The 20819-nt window shown below is 48.0% G+C and overlaps 1 protein-coding gene across 12 annotated transcripts in view; it reads left to right on the top strand.

The window, feature by feature from the left end:
* The window catches only part of Camta1 (calmodulin binding transcription activator 1), a 772653-nt gene that overhangs the window by 722230 nt on the left and 29604 nt on the right, over positions 1-20819 (top strand). For 10 of the 12 annotated variants that reach the window (XM_047559183.1, XM_047559185.1, XM_047559178.1 and 7 more), the window contains one exon: positions 20263-20414. In XM_047559183.1, the coding sequence (XP_047415139.1) occupies positions 20263-20414 (152 nt within the window). Of the gene's footprint in view, positions 1-1453; positions 1603-2309; positions 2912-20262; positions 20415-20819 lie in introns of those variants that run through there. The other 2 variants (XM_047559190.1, XM_047559193.1) reach the window with 2 other exon arrangements.

Here is a 20819-nt window from a genome sequence, read left to right as displayed (position 1 = left end):
AGTAGAGGCAGGAATCTGAAGGAATCGAGCAGGAATGTGACTTGTTCTGGAGATAGACTTGCTCATGTGCAGAGTTGGTGGCCAGCCCCCAAGCGAGACCAGACAGACCTGCGTGCTTCCCTGGCTCAGAGGCGTGGGCACAGAATGTCCTTCACTTGGCCTCTAAATGACGTTTCATTATTGGTTGTACAGGCATAAGTGCTGTGCAAAATTTTGTGGTCGTTTTCCTGGTGTACCTGGGTAGGATCAAGAGACCCGGTTCTCGTCTTTGAGACTTGTGCTTTAACAACCAGATGTCAGAAAGGAAACATGATTATTTTTAAAGATAATTTGATATTATGAAGGCGGGGCTAAGATGTCCTCATCACAGTCTGTATGTCAGGCACTTCTGCAGGCAAGGTCGCAGGTGATGACTGAATACCGGTAGGACACAAATGTTATTAGGGAAGGAGAACGGTGGTGGTGTCCACCCTGGATGCCTGAAAGGATGAGGGGAGACAATGAACCTTGGTAGAGAGGTGTGACTTGGGCTTGTGGCAGAAGGCAAGAGGATACCATGCAGAAGCGTCCAAGTGAGCAAAGCCGGTGTTAGAACTTTTGGACACCGAGTTTAAGGAGCTTTGGACGCTCTCGAACTCCCACGGAGGCCGCAGGTCACTACTGCAGCTGAACCGTCCTTGCCCTTCTCCTCGGGTCAACTCCCGGATCTCTCGGCATCCTGGCCGGTGCGGGGCCGGTGCCCGCGCGACCTCCCGGGAGCTGCCCAGGCTCCCCCGGCTGTGGCGCCCCGCGCCCCCTCCTTCCCGCCCAGTTTTCGGCGCTCCCGGCTCGCTGCGCAGCGCCGGCTCCTCCCGCGGCTGCATTGCAGACGCCGCCGCCGCAGGGCGCGCCGGGGCCGCGCAGGCAGCCGGAGCCAGAGTAAGCGAGGCCCCTAGGCGCAGGGCTCCAGCGCGGCCCCGACGGCGCCTTCGCTGAGAGCCGGCGGGGCAGGCCACGCGCGGCCCGAGCGGGTCCCGGAGAAGGGCTCCTGGGGCCGTCGGCCCGGGGCTGCGGGTGCGACCGTCGGGTGGGGAGTCGTTCCTGCCCTCGAGCGGACCGCGGCGACTCCCGAGCGCGATTCCCTTTATATGCCGGCAGGCGAGTGAGCTAGGCTCAGAGTCGCCGCGACGGCGTTGTGAGGAGCTTGAGCCGGGGCCGCGCTCCGCCCGCACCCTCTGGGTCCGGCCCGCGGCCGTCCAGCGCGGCGCCGCGCGCGGCTCGGGCGCAGTTCCGGCGCAGTCCCCGCGCAGAGCGGCTCCGCGCCCCACACCTGCCTCTGCCCGGCTCCGGGTGACGTCGCGCTCCCTTATTGGCCCGCGCGGCCAGGGGGGCGGGGCCAAACCCGGTGAGCTCACCGCCGCGCCCCGCCATTGGTCTGGGCGGCGCACTCGGGCTGTGGCGGGGAGACGGCGGTACCCGGAGCCCTGCAAGTCGTTCCAGCTGCGGCGTGTGGAGTTCAGCGGGCTCAGGGCCGGGTCGGGCGGGGCCGGGCGGGGCGGACGAGCAGGCGAGAGCGGCTTGGCGCAAGCCTGACCGGGCGGTAGCCGTGCTCCCCGAGTCCCGGTGAGTGTGCGTGCGGCGGGGCGCGGCGGCGCGGCGCGTGCGGGGCGAGGGCGGCGGCCGGCGGGGGCGCGCGGCGGGGGCGGGGCCGCGGGGCGGGGGCGTGGGGCAGCACGCGTGCTCGCGGGCGGGTGGGGGCGCGTGCTGGCGCGAGGGCCGGGCGCGGGGAGCGGGGGTGCGGCCACGCGTGACTCTGGCGCGCGAGGGAGCGGGCCCGGCGGGCGTGTTTACGAGCGGGAGGCGGCTGCGTGGGAGGCGGCCGCGCGGCGCGCGCCTTTCCGGCGCGAGTGGGCTGGGTCCTCTGCGTGAGTGCGCGCGGGTGCGGGTGTCGGGGGTGTGTTTCTGGAGGGGTCTGGGCAGGGAATGCCTTCGCGTGTGCGTTCGAGGTCTGCGTGTGAGACACGCGTGCTCGGGGAGCGAGTGGGGAGGCGCGGCCGACGCTCCAGCGTGCCCGGGACCCGGGCTGGTTTCTGGAGGGCCGAGGGCGTGAGCGCCCATGACCGGAGGGAGCGCCTTTGGGCGAGTGTGCGTGGAGCGGGCGTGAGACACGCGGGACAGTGTTCGGCGCGCGTGTGCTTGTGAGGCGGGTGCCGGGGTGTGTTTCTGGAGCGGCGTGCGGGCGCGCGCGGCGGAGTGCGGGCGGGCGGGGCGCGGGCCCTCCTGCCGCGGCCCCTGCGGGTGCGGGCGTTGGGGTGAGCGCTGCTCCCGCCTCGCCGCCCGCCCGCCCGCGCCGCCTCCCCCGCGCGGACCGCCACGGGGACAGCCGGGCGCTGGGCCGCCGGCCCTCTTGCGGGCCCAGGCGCCTGCGGACTGTTGCTGAGAGCAGCCGGGCGGAGCGAAGGGACGCTTTGTTTTTCCTTGCGCAGAATGCAGCTGGGAAAGTTGAGATGGAAGGTTTGGAAGAACTTCTGAGAGCTTGGCTTACCTGCAGTCCAGGGAAAGGAGAGGACGGGAGCAGCGCACGCAGATGGCCCGGACTAGACACTCAGGGTGGCCGGCTTGCACGTTAGGACCTTCTGGGATTTGCACAACCTTAGAGGTGGCACTGATGTGCTTGATCTCTGTTGATTACTGCAGATATTAAAACCAGCTCTCTACAACTTAGGCATCAGACCACATTTCTGAAACTGTAATATTCTTGCACATTATCTTCTTAATTTTCTCATCAGGGAATGGCAGTTTTAAAGTCTGTTTTCTGTTTTGCCCACTGTTACTTGATATGATTTCTATTGCCTAACCTGAAATAATCTAATCAGGAAAACCGACTGAGTATACTTGAGAAGGGCTCTCGGATAACCACGGAGTGCCTCAGGTATTTGGTTGAATGCATTATATTTCTTCTGCCAGTGAGGCCAGACCCTGATATTTTAAAATTGTGCTCCCAACAAGTTTTGCCCTCTTTTGGTAAAATTAGTCTGGTGTAATAAAGGAGTTACATCTTATTGCCTAAAGAAATCCTTTATAGAGTTTCCCTACAGAATCTGTCATATGCAGAAATTGTTGCTCAGTAACATGATAAAGAGAAGTGCATTCAGTTACAGAGCGCTTTTTCTGTTGTGTGTTTATAGGAAAAAATTGAAGATCAGAATTAGTTGATAACAAATAAGCTTGTTTCTTTGTGTTAGATTTAGGGAGTTATAATGTTTAATGTTCTAGAAAATAGTATTTATTTGCAGAATGTGTTTCTAAAATAAATTTAGTTATAGTGAAAACAAAAAACTGAATTCCTAAGGACCCCAGATTAGGTCATCCTGATTAACATCATTTGGGTAATCCAATGGGAAATAACTGTAATGCAGGAGTTAATATTGTGTGATGTAAGGATTTTTATCTTTGCTTTGTGATATGCTCTCACAAACACACTCTTTGGTGCTTTTCTTAAGTCTTCTGTTCAGGACTGAGCTGGGCCCTGCTGTCTAGAAGAGATGTCCTGCCGCAGTGTGTTCAGGTTAGGTTATTCCAGGTCTGGGTAACAGGTGGATCAAGAATTCTTCCCAGGAGAAAGGTAGTGAAGTTAACTGGTTTACGTAGCAAGTTTCCCTACTGAAAGATGTGAGGCTGTTACAGCTGAGATGCAAGGGTTTGGCAAAAGAATACACTTTGGCAATGCAGGAAATGTAAATTTGGGGGGATACAGAATTTCCTCTGGGAACCATTATAATTTGTTGTTTTGATTGTTGTTTTATGAACTTCTCAAGTTACAGAATTGTGCTTGTAGGCTACCTTTTTAAAAATGTTTAAGACAAATTGTTAGTCCATTTATATAAGAAACAACTTTAGGAATCACACAGAAATTCAGCAAAAACCCATTTCATTAAACTTGGCACAGTTCTTCAGATGAGTTCCTTTGTGCGGTTTTCTGGAAGCCCTTTATCCAGCCTGAGTTGTGTGCACTTGGCCCTCCTCCCTGCTGTGCATTGTGTGCCCACCCTGTTGTCTCATGTTTAAAGGGCTTTGCTTTCTCTGATTTAAATTGGTTTAATATTTGTTTTCCATCAATCTTTTCAAAAGGAGACTCTCTGAGTGGTACCACGTCTTCATTATTAAATATCAACTGTGCATCTTGTCATGGTGTAGAAGTCTAATATTCAGGAGCTTATTTCAGTTATGGATTTGTTTGTCGAAAAGCATCTGACAGCCAGCCACGTGTGACATGGTTTATTAGTGTACTCCTCAACTTCTTCAAAAAAGTGATTTAAGGGAGCTGAGAGGGATTCCACAGTGACACAAAATAAAATAAAAACAGATGAAAATAAAGGAGGATTGGGAAAAGGAAAGTGAAGATACAGGAAGTGAAATGGAGATACCAATGAAGTTAGTGAACGTTCATTTGTAAAATCTTATACAGGTTTCAGCACTCTGCCATAAGCTGCATTTCAGGCTGCTTGGCAACTGTAGAAGCAGTGCATGGTTACTTTATATTTCATGTAAGGTCTGACAGCCATCAATTTTAAGTGACAATGGAAAAATTCCAGATGGGATGTGTTGGATTATATTAGAGACCACATGTTAAAGTTAAATGCCTCATTTTACATTTAGGAAGTGCTTATTAGCCTGCTAGGTGACACAATAGGTGTTGTCACCTCATACCAGGAGGACGACAACGTGCTTATAATTATAAAGCTCTGCAGGGTAGCCTTACTCTCTTCCTGAGGGTTGATTGCCCTGAAGTCAGTTGACCATCTTTTCTTTGCTGTTCTCCCAGGTGCCTTCATCTGGGTTAATACACAGCAGGCAGACCGGAGGTGCCTTTGCCATCAGGAAGTCACAGTCCACTGTCCAGCAGTGTATAGCAGGTGGCTCTTTAAAGTCGTGATACCTTGTAAATGGAGCCTTTTACAAAAATTGAGTGGGTTGCTGGTATGATCTTTTTTGGTGCTTCAGTAAAGTTCCTTTCATGTACTAACTGAAATTTTAGTTTTGAAAGCGTTATGGTACCTATTATTTGCCTAATTTTATCTTGTCTTATATACATTGAAAATAGGGTTACAGCCTTAGACATAGGTTGTGGAGAGATCAGTCAGCACGTTTTTAAGCACCTACTGTATAGAAATTGTTAAGCAAATTATAACTAATAAGTATTAATTTGAAGAAAGTAAAGTACAGGAGTTTAAACAGGGTAAAGGTTGTAGAAGTGAAATTGCTGATGATGTACTTCTGTAATGTTTTTGTAACATGAAACCTAGTGGTAAATCAAGAAATACATTTCACCCTTATCTTAAACCAGTGTGAGACCGCTAAGATTAACCAGGCAGTCTCTCCATTTTTCTCCCGGTTGCTTTCTGGGACTCACTGCCTTCCAGGTCTCACCTTTCCTGTGCCTCCTGCCCTGTACTCAGGGTGCGACTTCTGTTGCAGTCAAGCCCTTGAGCATACTGTGCCCCACTGTCCCTGTCAAATTCTGCCTCCTCATTCTCTGAGTCTAACTCAAGTCTTCCGGATTAAGGAAGCCTTTTCTCTCATCCCCCAGATCAGATCATGGCTCTTTGGGGCTGTGTCTCAACTGCATACCCAGCACACCTGCCGTGATGGAATCAGGGAGCCAGGGTTTCACAGATTCGTTAGCTGACAGATCACACAGTGTAGCACTACTTGTTGGAGAGAGTGAGAAGTGAGCTGTTTCTTCAAGCCCGAGACAAACCTGACCCTCCTTCCTGTGTTCAGTCGGTTCTGTCTCCTGGTAATGTGGACCCACACCCCGTGTGATCTCCCCTTTCAGGCCAGTTCAAGGTCTGTTGTAGGTTTGAGTTTTTCCTTTGTGGTCTTGAGGTGGCCCTAAAATCCTGGACGCCTTGCCAGTTTAAAATAGCTTAGGTCAGACACCTGGATCATCTTCCCACGCCTCTTACGACCTGCCGGGAGTTTGCTGTCGAGGAATGTGCATGGGTTACAGCTGTTTTTCTCCATATTCTGCACTGGGATGGGTTTAAGTTTCAGGTGTTTTGCTAACTAAATGAAATGAGAAATCTTAGGAAATTACCTTACTTCTCTGGATGTCATGCTTTACCTGTTTCCCAAATCTATTAGTGGCTCAGGAAATCAGTCAAGTGGGTCAATATCAGTTTTTAAAATCAGAGTGTATTGCATGTGGTAAGGAGAGATATTTGGGAAGCTTTTGTTTCAGCGGTGTGTGTGTGTATGTGCACGTGTGTTTTCTTCTGTGGGGTCTATTCTGTAGGCCACATTCTAAAAATGTCAAAAGCCACTGAACTGGATGATTCTTAAATTCTCTTTCAGTTCCAGTGTTCCATAGTGATTCTCTTCTGTGGGAATCGTCATTGTTATGACATTGCATTTGGCAGGGACCCAAGGCCTGAAACAGTCAGGATACTTCTGTGTGTATGTGATCCAACGCAGATGCTGTCTTTCTGATTTCTTGGAGTAATCAAAATTGGATCAGGTTTCAGATAAGCATGGCAGCTTGTTTCTATCATAATGTATCCCAGGTTTTCTAGAGAAGTTCTAATGACATTTATATTCTGCTACTAAGGTATATTTCATGATAGGGAATAACTTAAATTTGTAAGTAGAAGCAGATCAGTTCTATTTATTTAGCAAAAGGATCAATATGTCAGTTAATAGATTGACTTTATAGCTTCCTTTCAGCTGCAAGTGACAAAATTTCAACTCAAATTGACTTACATACCTAAGGGAATATATTGATTCCTAAGAAGTCCAGATTCAGAGTTTTCTTCAGGTATAGCTGGTTCTAGGTACTCCAGTGGTGTCTTCAGGAATCTCTCCCTCTCTTGACTATCAACTCTGTAGGTTTTACTCTCAGGCAAGTGTTACCGAAGTGGCAGCAAGATGGCCTGCCTAAAATTTCTGGCTTATGTTCTGCCAATATAGCACATGTCTCCAGGAAAACAGCTCTTTCGTCCTGGTAGTTCCAAGAAATGCTGTCTTACTGGCCCAGCTAGAGTCACATGTCCAGTCACTTGAATAAGGGAAGGTAGTACTCTCATTAGCAAGGATGGATTCCTGCACTAACCCCTGAAGTCAAGAACTGGGGTCAGCACCATGTAAATAGCACAGGGCAAGAGTAGCTCGGAGCCTGTCTTAGTCGAGGCTATAAAACAAAGTGCCCTTTGCCAGGTCACTTACAAACAGGATTAGTTTATTTCTCACAGTTCTGGAGGCCAGCATGGTTGGGGTGGCATACTACCTGCTTTTTACTGTGGAAAGAGGAAGAAATTGTTCTCTGAGGTCTCTTAAGAGGGCACTGATCCTGTTCACAAGCTCTCCACCCTCATGACCTGAACTTGCAGAGGCCCCACCTCCTAGTACCATCAGCTTGGGGTTAGAATTGAGGGTCATTGCATGGCTCCGGAGAGGAGTGGCACGCGCTGTGAGGGACTGGCTTGTGAGCCTCACCACGGATGGCCACCTCTAAGGAGAGCACGCGTGTCCTGAAACGCAGCTCCTTCAGCGGGACTTCACTTCAGGTTCTTAGCTCGTCCTTTTTTTAAGCGAGACTTAGATCCCATCATCCTCAGCCAATCTTTAAATGGTCGCTAACAAGTCCTAGGACCATGTTCAGAAAATGTGGTCCAGTTCCTTAACATTACACCTGTGATTTGAATTAATCAAAGATTTATTTAAATATCTTTTTGCTTTTTATAGTGAAAAATCACTTATTCCTTTGTAGCCAGAATCAACACCCCTGATGGGGTCTATGCACGTGTGTGTGTGTGTGTGTAAGAGGTGTTTTCAGCTGGTAATGTTAAAATACAGGACATGCCTAGCTATAAGAGATGATCCTCAGGCTTGTAAGTCAGTTAACTACTTCCCAGATAAACAGTGCGGTACATGGTAGGTAGGTGCCCAGGCTAACCTGACAACAGAAACATTTTTTTAATCCATGCTAGATAGTCTCTGCTTCTAGGGGGAAAAGTTTTAAAACCATGTGTGTGCATGTAGGTGTCACATACATATTGTAGGACATCAAAGTGTCAAAGTGCGCATCTGCTCAGTGTGTCCACATACAGCACACACTTGTATGTTGCCAAAGAAATGATAGAGGAAACTTCATATTCATGTATTAAATGTTGTTGCTTGAGTAAATAAATACATAGGATAATTTTAGCAAATGAAAACATTTGGTGAAGATTCTTAATTTATAGAGAACGCGAAACAAAGTCTAGCACTTCAACGTTTTAAATAAAGCCATGGAAAATAGTTTTAAGTTCGCTAATGCACTCTAGCATTATTCTTATTCATTATAATTTTAGTCTTACTTTTATTATCAAATGGAACAAAAAAAGTGTGTGATCTTTCCAAGGTGTCTGGCAGAGTTAGAGCAGTGAAGGGAAAGGAGGACTGGCGGACTAAGGAGGTTGCCTGTGGCTGTCTGAAGTGGACCCGCCTGACCCGAAGGGAGCAGCCGGGAGGGGCTGTCCGGAGAGGGGTGGCAGGAAGGTGTTGGGGCCAGCATTTCCCACGTTGCTTCCTGGGTGTCTTGGTCCATTTTCTGTTGCTGTTAACACAACACAATAGACTGGGTCCCTTAAAAAGGTTTATTTTGGCCCAGCCTTAGTTCTAGTTCAAGCTGAGGAGCCACGTCTGGTGGTGGTCTTGCTGGGCAGTGTCAGGGCATCACACAGCAGGGCTGGGGAGTGCTCCGGAGACCTAGCGAAGCCTGCTTGTACAGCAAGGGGCTCACTCCTGAGACAAGCTGCTAACCCACTAAGCCACGAGTGGGTCAGCCATCGAAGGGCAGACCTTAGTCACCTCTCCAAGTTCCCTCCTGGTGCCACCTCTTAACATCCACATGGAGATTACATTTCGTGTGAGTGTTGGAGTTGGCAGACGGTATTCCAACCGTAGACCTGGGTGACACACACCATCCATCCATGTGACTTTATTGAGGCCTTTGGTGGCTGGAGTGGCTTCTGAGCTGAGCCTGGTGGGTAAAGGAAGATGAGGAATAGTGTGGACCAAGGATTTCCCAACTTAGAGACTATCCAGAAAGTTCTCTTTTTAAGCTGATTTTGGTTGGTTGCAGACTTCTGTGTGAACATCACTCACAGGAAACACTTATGAGCTCTCCTACACTCCACAAGGTCCACATGAGTAGGAGTCACACTCCCATTAGCTCTCTGTAATGTACGTTAGTACGTTTAGGTTCAGGAAAGTCATGGAAATGAAATGTAATATGTTTAGTTGCATTTAACCTAGTATTTCCAAAACATCGTTGACACAGCGTTTTGTTCTCATCATCTGCTGATGAATGTCTCATGGACAGTGTCTATAGAATGCTGCTTGGGAAACTCTTCACAGACCAGTCCCCACAAAATCATTCTGATCTTGGGATCCCTGAGTCTGTGAGCCCTAAAATTGAATGCATGATTTTATATGTGTGTGTTCTTCTAGGAAAGAATTCATAGCTTTTATCATTGTCAATGAACCCATGCACAGATAGGATGAGAATATCACTCTGGGTTCTTTGCTAGGAGGAAGGCCTTTTTTTAGATTTTCTTTTGTCCACACATTTGGGTGTCTGCACAGGGAAGAGGCCAAATTGTAAATAGAGGGCCAACCATTCATTTGTTGTTGAATAGATTAAAAATCTGACAATTCTCTTTCCACCAAGGATTGTGAAAAGAAGTTACCTATGCAGGGCAAAACGTCAGAAACATTTATTACCAAACATACAAGAAAACATCACACTATTTCATTGCAGTGAAAAGACTTTAAAAGTTAAGGGCTCCTGACCTGCAGAAGAGAAGCCACTTGAGTTACTCAATGATAAATAACTTAAAACTAGCTAAATATGGAAAACTTTTCTGTCAAGGGATTTTAAAACAATCAACTTACCTGCATTTAAAAACCAAACTCATGAAGTACTGTTCAATAAAGAGTAAACAGTAGACAGTAGACATGGATTCCTTGGAGTAGTCTAATTTACCCTTGACTTAAACCATGCCATCAGGGGCTTGTGAAGTTCAACCACACTGGACGTGTGTTGGATTGCTTGTATGCGTGGTGCTTTGGTGTTCTTTAATCCCAAGCAGGAATAGTCACCTGGTACTCAGCACTGCCTTTATTGCAAGGATGTCGACTCACAGCACCCTGCTAGTCGGGACCTGCAGGAGAGATTTTCAGCTTAGTCCCAGGAAAAGTCATATAATCCAAAGCAGTGCACGTATCGTGACCTTCAAGCTAAATTCCTCTTTTTTTCTTGACTTGCCAAATTCAACCAAATTTGGGCCTCACCTTTAACCATTTTGGAGCATTAAGTGTGTGTTCCCTGTATGACAGCTTTATCTGAGGATTTTGGTTCTTTATGAATCTTGATTTTACTTAACCTAATCTGTCATTAATCTTATGCATTTTCTAACCACCCCTAATAGGCATATCTGGATCCAGGATTATTACCAGTTAAGCAAGAGCAGGGAGGTGAAGTGAAGAGGTGTAGGGAACAGCATTGAGTCAGGGAAGGAAAAGAAGGGAAGCAGGGAGGAAGGGTGAAGAGTCCAGCTGTGCAATGAGAGCTACAGTGAGGCTGTCCAGGGAAGGGCCTGCTGAACCTGTTGTTAACCTTTTGATTCATGGTGTAAATGCTCCCTAAACCTTTAGACAAACTTTACCCTGAGTGGATGACTTGAGGCCCACTCTGGGAGAGAGCAGGACAGAACAGCCTGCACAACTGTGTGAAGTCAAGGTGCACCCCATGTTAGTGGAAAACACTACATTTTAACTTTTCTACCTGATCCAAAGGATTAGGACTCAGTGATACATTTGCTCAAACCTCGCTGGTTTGGAATTTGCATTGGAAGGTTACACTGGTCTAGGGGTTGAGGGCTAATAGGGCCTATAATTCTTAAGTTACTCCTCCCAGGCGCACAGTGTGAATGTGAGCACCCTGCAGACTTGGGACATATCCTTGATGTGTTTTGGGATTTTAACAATGTTTATTCTCTATCAGAAAGGCCTGTAATGAATTATCAAATAGTATTTTCAGGTCATGTTATATATTAGGACTTATTTATCTATCATATGTCCAGTATTTTAGGGAATATAGCTATTCATCTTTTGCACTGTGGAATAGAATTATGTCTTTGCAGAACCCACTGTTTACAAAAAAACACATTTTTGGAACATCTTGGAGTTAAAACTCATTGTTAGCAAGATGACTGAGAAGGTCTGTGCAGACGGCGCCCCCACAGTTGGCTCTGAGTGCAGAGCCTGGCCAGCCCCGACCTGAAGTGCATGTGGAGAACAAGTCTGAAACCATGAGAGGACTTTTCCAACCATCATTCTGAGAACATGGTTTCTCAGTCACACCTTGAAAACCACCAGGAACTCAGGACAGATGGATCTCATATGAATAGAACATTAGGTAGAAGCAGCCAGGATCATGTCACTACTTGTCTCTAGGTACCAGGTTACACATCTTCCTTTCAGTTTTCTGTTTTACTGTGGTTTCAGCCTCCACCCTTGTCCACCCGCCCCGTTGTTCCCACCCTGACCTTGTGGAGCATCACAAGGTAAAGACCAGCAGGTGGGTCTCAGGTGGGTGCTGCTTCAGGTGGGTGGGTGGTTGGTTTTCAAATGCCTAGTCCTTGGTGTGTTTGGGAGAATTGAGTAAAAGATGGCCAGGTGAGAAAGGAAGAAACTACTTTTAATACCTTGCCTGGAAAAAAGAGCATCCCAGAAATAACTAATGGAAACAAATACCTCGTTCCATGTAATGTCCTTTACCTCGTCCCTGTGGAAGCTCTTGTCTTATATTTCAAATGGATGAAGAAGCCTCTTATTCACCAGATATTTCTTGAGGCCCTGCTGCATGACAGCTGTCCTGCTGCTGGCATCAGGAGTTTAGCAGTGACCAGGATGGACGTAACCACTGGCCTCTGAGGCAGTGAGGTCTCTTTCTGTTCATGTGTATCAGACTGTGGTTCTTCAAGTAACGGCTCCTGCCTTTGGTTTTTCGTCCCCGGTGGCTAATACAACTTGAATGGTCTCGTTGCTTGTTGACTCCCTAGAGTGCCAGCTCTGGTAGTGTCAGTAACTGTGTGTGAAATGAATCTGTTCTGGCCCTTGTTCTCCATAGTTACCCCTAAAGGATCTAAGTGACTTTTGATAGTGGCGGGCACCACGGCACAGTCTGCTGGTGCTTCATCAACACATTCGTGCCCCTGAAAAGGCCTGTGTGTCTTCTCATTTCAGATGTTTCAGGTCCTAAGCATCAGGATTCTTGCTCTCCGTTTTCCTTTGCACAGACCATTTAAATTTCCTTGCACCTTTACCTCTCCATGTCAGGCAGATTGTTGTTCATCTCCGTCTTGGTGGCAGTATGTGTCCCCATTCCTCTGTAGCCATTTTTTTCTGACTACTTTAGAATGTCTCCATTTTTATAATGTCTTTTTTTAATTTTTAAATTTATTTGTTCTAATTAGTTGTACATGACAGCAAAATGCATTTATACAAGTATGTCTAATTTTTGAGATACACTGAAACTGTTTAGGACCCTGTCCTCCAAACTGGTTGCTTTTTGAAAAGTTAGCAGACAGGCAATGTTCTGTTCTCTGGTAAACCATGTAAAGGTGGGTGAGGGATTGGCACTGGAGTTCCTGGCCTCTTTTGTACTCCTGTTAATCATCTGCAGTTTGACTACCTTGGCTCCAGCTGGATTTGTTCCTGTAATGATAGCAACATTGGCCCCTGCATAACCTGGGGTGTTCTTGCATGCTTACTGCTGTCTCGTGATGGTCGAGCTCCTTGGGCATCCTACTAAACCTTCGTGTCCTTGGAGTATAGGTCTGAGGGTTTTGCTCTCACGTACCTCTAGCTCTGGTACTAATAAGTTTCAGATGAAAAGTAATTGTGAGGTGCTTGTCGTCCTTGAAACATTTTGTCTCCAAAGCGCTGTTAGTCGGTCATTAAGAGTTGCATCCCAGGTGATTTTTCCAGACAGGTAAGGCTCTGAGTTTAAGAATAGTGTAAAACAAAGACCCAGGAGAAGAAATATGAGTCCAGCTTCACTACAAATGAAGAAGTCTGAGAAGGACAGCTACTTTTTGTTTCCAGTGTTTTGGTACATAGAGTCGTAGAGTTTTTAGAAAGTGGAGTACGGCAGTTTTTCCTGAGGCTAAATTTAGCCCTTGCTGTGGAAAATCAGAGTGGTACAGCCTGTGCCTCATCTCCGGCGAGCCCTTACCCTTTCCTCTGCACTTGGACATCTTAAAGGGCTTGCTGGGGAGCTGCAGCTTAATGGGCTCTAGTGGCCCCATTTAGTCTGGGAAGGAATTAAGTGACTTCATTTTCCCTGTCTTTCTGAGCTTCCTAAAAAATTTAGGAGACTTCCTAAGCAGCAGTTACAGTTCTCTCCAGAAATAGTTCCAGTCCTGCCTCCTTTTGCCTCATCAGCTCTTCCTGCCAGCGCGGCCAAGGGCTGTAAATGGCATGAGAGATGGCCTCTCGCTCCCAGGCCAAGAGCAACAGGAGGCACATGTGCACTTGAGCTACAAATAACGCGTTTTAAAATAGCAGATGGTATTTGACAGTCGCTCCTTCATTCATTTACCTGCCAAGGCTGAACTTCTCTTCTGTTCTGGCAGCAGGACCTGCGGTGGCTCGGCTCACTCAGTCGTGCCACAGGGGCCTGGGTTTGCCGGTGCTCGGGTTCAGGCAGACTTTCTGAGGCTGTGCTAGAGAATGTGCTTTTTGTTTGGCACAATTGAAATTTCATGTTTGTACAACAGCATAACCTGCCAGACTTGTTAAACGCTTCTGTAGTTAATTCTTTCACTCAGGTGTGCTGCAGCCATTTAAATTCGGAACATCTCGTTTTGCCGGTGAACAGGGGAAGTACCTAAAAGCTAGGGAGCCCTAGTTTTCACGTGAAGCTCAGTGACGGAAGGAAAGGGACATTGCTGGGAAATTCTGGTTTGTCTGTGAAGATGTCAGATATTCCTGTTCTGCTGCCAGCCTGTTAAGCCAAAACACGTAGTTACATAATTTCCTTACCTGAGCCCAAGTTCAGTGGCAGCCAGCCAAGTAATCGCGTGCATTTTCTCACCTGCTTTCCAAGTCAGCTCCATTCCATCTTGATCGTTTCTACCACTCTTTCCTTACATGGAACAGGTGGTAAAACTATCGATTGGTGCACACGTCAGCTGGTTCACTGTGCATAGTTGAGATTGCTGAGTCCTCGACCCATCAATAAGTGACCTCTGTGATAAATGGGCGTCCACATGGGCAAGTTAGAAAGCAAAATTCCATCTCACTCATTGTGCCAGAGACACAAGCCAGGAGCCCTGCTTTCAGAGTGTCCATGGTCAAGCGTTGAGTAGGGGTGACACAGAGGACATAGCCATACGTTTCTTTGCTAAGCACTATGAGAACAGAGGGCAAGATGTAGCAGGGTAACTGCGCATAGTGGGAAGGACATCAGCTTGGAGTCCAGCCTGTCTCAGGCTCTGCCCTGTAGTTACAATCTGAATGACCTTGGGTGCATAACAGATTTTCTAAACCTCAGCTTTTTCCTCTGTGAAATGAAGGGGAAAATCTTTCAGTTACTTTGAAGATCAGAAATAATACGTGGAGAGTGTCTGTTTACACAGATGCTCAGCGTCAGCTCAGCTGCTATTAATAATACTATTGAAGTAGTGTTTGAGCCACACTCGGAAGGATAAGAAGCTCACCAGGTGGGCATGGGGAAAGGTCAGCAAGGCCCAAAGCCTTGGAAAATTCCTGGTGGGTTTGGAGAACAGGAATTATGAAAAGAGAGAACCCTGAAAATGTAGCCTGAATGGTAGCTAAAGAGCATTCCATACCACGCCAAACCGTTTGAATTGATTTTATAGGTCCAAGGGGAGGGATTTAATTTTTTAAATTATCTGATATAATGTCAGGAAGCACCTCACGTTGCATTGCCCAGTACAGCCATGAAAATTAGCAGCCTCCAAAATTTAAAGTGAGTGTCCAGAACCTGGAGGACGCAGGAGGTGCGGCTGGGGGCTGAGTGCCTGGGAAGTCTGGCTCGTGGCCCGTTTCTTGGCATAGACGCTTTCTTACTCACAGCAGATGCCCAGACACTTGGGATTCTCCATTTTTACAGCAGTAAGCTCCACCTTTCCAAACTTAGAACATACTGTGGGTGTCTGATTTCCTGAAATTTCTCTGTCTTTTAAAACTTTGGTACTACTTAGGAATGTTAAACACTTTAGGGAATATTAATTTGGGACATTTAAGGTTTAGGAATCCCTGTCAGAGCTAAAAAGATGCCCCATGGCCGTGCTGTGTAACACTCTTCATAACAGCTGCAGAGGAAAGGCTGCAAACCAGCAAAGAAAGCGGGTGTGAGTGCCAGTGAACCGGGCGGTGGCTCTTGGGCCAGCGGTTGGCTGGGCACTGTCTTTTCCTCTTCTGCTGATCTTTTGTGATGCTCATGTGTATTTTTCTTTATATTTATTTTTTCTAATATTGAAAAACCACAAGAACTGAGGTATAACAGTGTAGTTGGATATGCTACTCTACCCTGTACCTGTCCTTTTGAGAGTCAGAAATTAGGCCCACAGTTTCCTTTTTCTGTAGTTTAGTGCATCCAAAAGATTTGTTTTATTTATTGGCTTATTATGTCTGGGTAACATGTTGCTTTTCATCTTCATTTTCCTATGTTTGAAATGTCACCACGTGGTATTGGAATCAGAGACATCAGTATGAGCTCCTGTTTATCTTAATATATGTCCAGATAGACACAGAAATAACTATAGATCTGCATTAACACACATGCAGATATTTCCTAGCCCTGTTCCCTGAGTGAACCTAGAAGCAGTGACAGCCCTATAGCACTGAGCACGCCAGCACCCAAATCTTGGCTTCTAAATATCATTCTCCAGCAAAAGGAACCAGGGCTCCATTCCTTAGAGAAATTGTTGATTCTAGGACTGAGGCAGGAGAAATAAAAGATGAACCTGGAGCATCTATGGTGAGTCAGGACACTTTTCTGTATGCCAGAAAGTAAGGAAGTACTCAAGAAGAAAAGAGGATGAAGTCATGTGAAAGGGGCCTGAAGGAGCTCCTAATGGCCAGCTGAAACCATTTGAGCAGCAAAGTAAATGACCTAGTGTTAGATTGTGACCTGGAGTGTAAAGTAAGTACACGTGAGTTCATTCTGATGTAAATAAGTGACTAAATAGATAAGGACCAGTCTCCTTTCAGTAGAACTCCAAATAGCATGTGTACATGCCCCATCCTTGAGATGGAGCTTAGTTCCCCTCCCTGTGCCGAGGGGCTGCACTCAGTAACTTACCTCAGCTCCTGCGGTTTATCCATTGTGTCAGAGCTGCAGAGTCTTGTGGTGCTTCCACAAAAGGGTGCAAAATGAATCATGAGCCAGTTGCCACCAAAGCCATCAGAACTATTTACTTTTTGCCTGGGGTATGGGTACGTGTCTTGAAGGTGGTGGGGGAACAATGGCATGATGGTTGAAGGCATCCTTCCCATTCCCTGAAGCCAGACCAGATGCTCAAGGTGGTTAGTGTCCCTCTCTGGACAACTTGTCTGTCGTCTGCACATGTGTCACCAGGAAGAGACCTGTACAACTCTTCTGTACCATACCCTGGCCCAAAGGTCTGGTATAGAGGCAGAGTCTTTCTGTGGTGGAGTGGTAACTTGGTGAGGTGGATGGAGCCTCACACTGGGATAAGAATGGGAATCTCAGGACGATGGGGTGGAAGATAGGGATGGGACCCCTGGCTTTCTTGGCTGGACCCTCTGGAGGCTCTTGGGGCCTTTGATCCCCTGGCTTCTGGTTCTCATGGTGGGGTTGTCCATGGCCTCCCTCAGAGCTGCCCCATTGGCTTTGTTTGCAACATCATGAGTGAGAACTGGGACCAAATCAGTCAGCCCCCTTACCTCTATACATCATTCCCTCTGCCCCACCTGTGAATTTAAATATCTAGGTTCATCCAGTCTGCAGGAAGTATTTGTTAGTCAACAGCTGAGGGCTGGGGGTTTTCACTAGTGAACATTCCCCAGTACCTGGCACATAGGTGTTCACTAAATATTTGTGTATAATCTTGAAAAAGTGCTTTTTTAATACTCTTGTATAATCAGAATTTTTAGAAATTTTGCTTCTAAGCAGTCATATTTCCTTCAGCCCATGATCATACCCAGTGTGCAGTGAGAGCTGTCCTATGTACTTGACAGTATGGACCCTCTTCTGTCCACCTAGCTGAGGAACCCAGCCAAGCTGTGCTCAGAGGAAGGAGGTGTATCAGAGTCTCCGATTCTCAGTCAGCACGGATGAGAGGTCTCACTCTCAGGGGTGTTGGCTCAGTCACTTCCCTCTGAGATCAGTGTCTTACTGTGATTATTGCTCCCCTCGTTTTTGGAATTGAGAGGCTCAGAGCTGTTATGCTGATACAGTTTTGTTGAGAGGCACATAATTGCCTCGAGCATCTTTGTCAAGCGCTGCTCAAAGGAGCTTATTGTGTGAGGTGCTCCCTGCATAGCATCCGGGAATGCAGCTGGGAATGGAGGCTGATGGCCTCTGTGGACGTACTGGAGCCACCGCTGTGACCATTGGAGTGCCTCCACCTGGTGACACAGTGCTTGGCCTGGCTGGGTAACGTCAGGGGGACTTGTTTCTGAGGTGTCCACTGGGCGGGGGGCAGAGGGATTGCTCACAGAGCACTGCAGCTCTGCCCAAACAGAGCCACCCGCACAGGGGAGGCAGGCCGGAGAGAGGGTGCAGCCTGTCCGGCTGACCATGCTCAGAGGGCACCTGTGGTGCTGCTGCCCTTGCCTGTCATGGGATGTTCATCTTGGCCGCTCTGCTCCACGGTGCTCTGAAACAAGAGCAGTGGCCACCCAGAACTGGTCAGTAGCCACAAGATCTCGGGCTTGCAGAAGGCACAGCCAGTCAGTGGCTCTGGAGACTCAGTTAGTCTAGGCTGTTTGAGCCCGACGTTGGAGGTTTCTTGTGCCCATGTGGTGAAGTTCTGATCTCGCTCTGCTCGGGATAAGCTGGAGAGTTCGTATGTGCTCCATGAAGGGTCACACTGCCTTGAATTAAGCTCTAGCTGAGGAGTAAAGTTTTCAGTGTTCAGCTGGCTTCAGGCAGAGGAGACTCCTGCAAGGTTTTGGATTCCTGGTGTTTTCCTCTAGTGGCCACAGTGTGAAAATGTCCACATGCAGGTGACCACAGGAAGTATTTATTCCAACTTGTTAACCTGCTGGCTATTGCCACTAAAGTGGGTTTGCCTGCATTTAAAATTATTTGTGAAATCGGGACAAAGATGTTATTTTGACTTTAAAAGAGGATTTTTCTTTTAGTGCTGTTCCTGGAGATATAAGGATTCTTAAAAACAGTCTCTTGCATGTGTGGTTTGTAACGTAAAATCGATTTGCTATTGAGTCAGTGCTGGGAATTTCCTACAGAAAGGGTGTTTCTTGTCTGTTTACCGAGCTGAGCCTCTGCAGTGTGAGTGCCTTTGTCCCCTCAATGGGACAGAGTACCTGTGTCCCTTCCTTCTCCATAACCCTTCCTTCCTGTTGAACGTAAAGGTTAAACTCTGGTCCTGGAGCCACACAGATGGGCTACCGTCGGCATGCCTCGATTACTTACATCAGGTGATGGTTTGGAGTCATGCGCCTCTGTTGGCAAAGCAAGGGAGGCCTGCAGGAGGCTTGTGCAAGGGGTGGCTCTGCCTTTCCTTATCGGTCACATGCAGTGGTCAGCTTTGCCCTGTGGTCTTGGGATCTGTGGCTGGGATGGCAAGGAACGCCGACCCAGGTGGCTCCTTTCTTCATTCAGATGGCTGTGTCCTGACAGTAGCTGTGCCAGCAGCAGTTTGAGAAGACATGTCATCACTGCTCTTCAGTTGCTAAAGACTTTCAGTTTGTCTAAAGATGATGATAACTAGTGCGCTTAATCTGGGAGGCAGCATGTTCTGAGCGGGTGTGCGTAGTAACCCACGTGATTCTCAAGCAGTTCTTTGCCATCTCCTTTCCAGAGCAGAGGAAGCTGAGGCATCAGAAGTTTTGTTCAAGTTGTGTGGTTATCATAAGGCAGAGCCAGGGTTCTCAGCAGGCAGCGGTGCCCTGTCCAGGGCCTGCCCACCTCTCCTACTCCTTGCTCTCCCTGTCGTTGTGATCTAGCCACTGGACCCCTGGTCCTCCAGTGTCCTACCTTGGGACTTTGCATTTGTCTCACCCCAGTGCCTCTCACTTCTGGAGCAATCCTGGCCTTACTTTTCCCGACTGACTGAAGTTCTGCCCCCACCTGCTGCTCCTTATTACACCTTCCTGCCTTCTCTACTTTTCACAGTCTGCCTGTTACAGCAGGAGGCAGCCTCCTCGGTCCTGTCCACTGACTATCTGGCACAGTGTTCTTTAAGATCTGTTGGCTGAACATAGGTGCTCATAGTTCTGATGGTGGATTTGGCTCCTGTTATCTACCCATGAGGTAGCCTGGCTCTAAGATGGATGTGTGCTTGTGTGTGCATGAACAGGTGGGTGTGCATGGCGAAGGCATGGGTGCATGTGTTCTGGTCTTGCCTCACGGTGGCATCTCAGCACCTCTCTTGGGTCGCAGTCCTAGCTCCAACAGTGATGTCTTGTTTTTCCCAGGTGGAGGTGAAGCACCTGTTTGCATATGTCTTTGTCTTTGACAGAAACATTTGTTAAAAGAAACAGTGGGTAAGAGTCTTGGGTAGTGCGTGATACAGTCCCTAGAAAGAAGTGTAGAAACCACAGCCTGGATCAGGAAATGTCTTTTTAGTTTGTTGTTGTATAAGCTCAGTGCTTGAGTAAAACAGACACTGTTTTCTCGTGGTTAATATCTCCTTTCCCGCTTCAAGGACTTTCCTCCACCACTGCATATCAAACGTTGTTCATTTGGAGTGTTCGCAGCAGGTCATGTCTCCCAGATCTCTTCACGGTGTTAGTTGGGAATTCGACAGAGATGGAGTGACAGGAAACCAAAAGCCGGATCTTTGACAAAAAGGGATTTTTGGCTGGGAACTTCAGGCTGCCTTAGAAGTCAGTCTCCTGTTTGGGACATCTCTGTGCTGGGGACCTGACTGGATAGTGGTCCCTGTTTGGGAGAAGTTACTGACGGTCTTTCGGTGCCAGTCCTGCAGGCTGGCACAGACCACTGGTCAAGTACTTTTCTTCCAGAACAGTCTCACTCCTCCTCCTGCCCTGTCCTAGATAACCAGTTCAGGATGTCCATCCTGGAGCGGCTGGAGCAGATGGAAAGGAGGATGGCGGAGATGACGGGCTCCCAGCAGCACAAACAGGCCAGTGGAGGAGGCGGCAGTGGAGGCGGCACCGGCAGTGGGACCGGAGGGAGTCAAGCTCAGGTAGGAGCCCGTGCTGCTGCGTCTCCCGTTGCCTTGGCGTCTTGTCGATGTGAGCACCGATCCCGGCCCCTTCTCTGCACAGATGTCATTCTGGTTTAGGCAGGAAGCCCTGGGCAGCACTGTATGGTCCTGAGCTTCTGAGTGTTGTGAAGATAGCCTTAGGGCTTCCAGTGTTTCCTCCCTAATCTTCAGATCGTTTTTTTACTGATCTCAGCATTCACTGTTGGCCCCTCACAGCTGGAGTGAGGGCATCAGTTCAGAAGACTAGTTGGTGGCTCAGATCTGCTGGGGCTCAGAATCAGTCTCTGTCTTAAGGATGAACCTTAAAGATGTATCAGTAATTCATAAGCCTCAAGAAGACCATGTGAAAAGGACCCAAATACTCGCTGGAATTATTGTTCTGCG

Source organism: Sciurus carolinensis, chromosome 1 (assembly GCF_902686445.1).
Source record: "Sciurus carolinensis chromosome 1, mSciCar1.2, whole genome shotgun sequence".
In the NCBI taxonomy this organism is placed as follows: domain Eukaryota; kingdom Metazoa; phylum Chordata; class Mammalia; order Rodentia; family Sciuridae; genus Sciurus; species Sciurus carolinensis.
The sequence above is the reverse complement of the archived record's forward strand: the minus strand, read 5'-3'. Positions and strand labels throughout refer to the sequence as shown.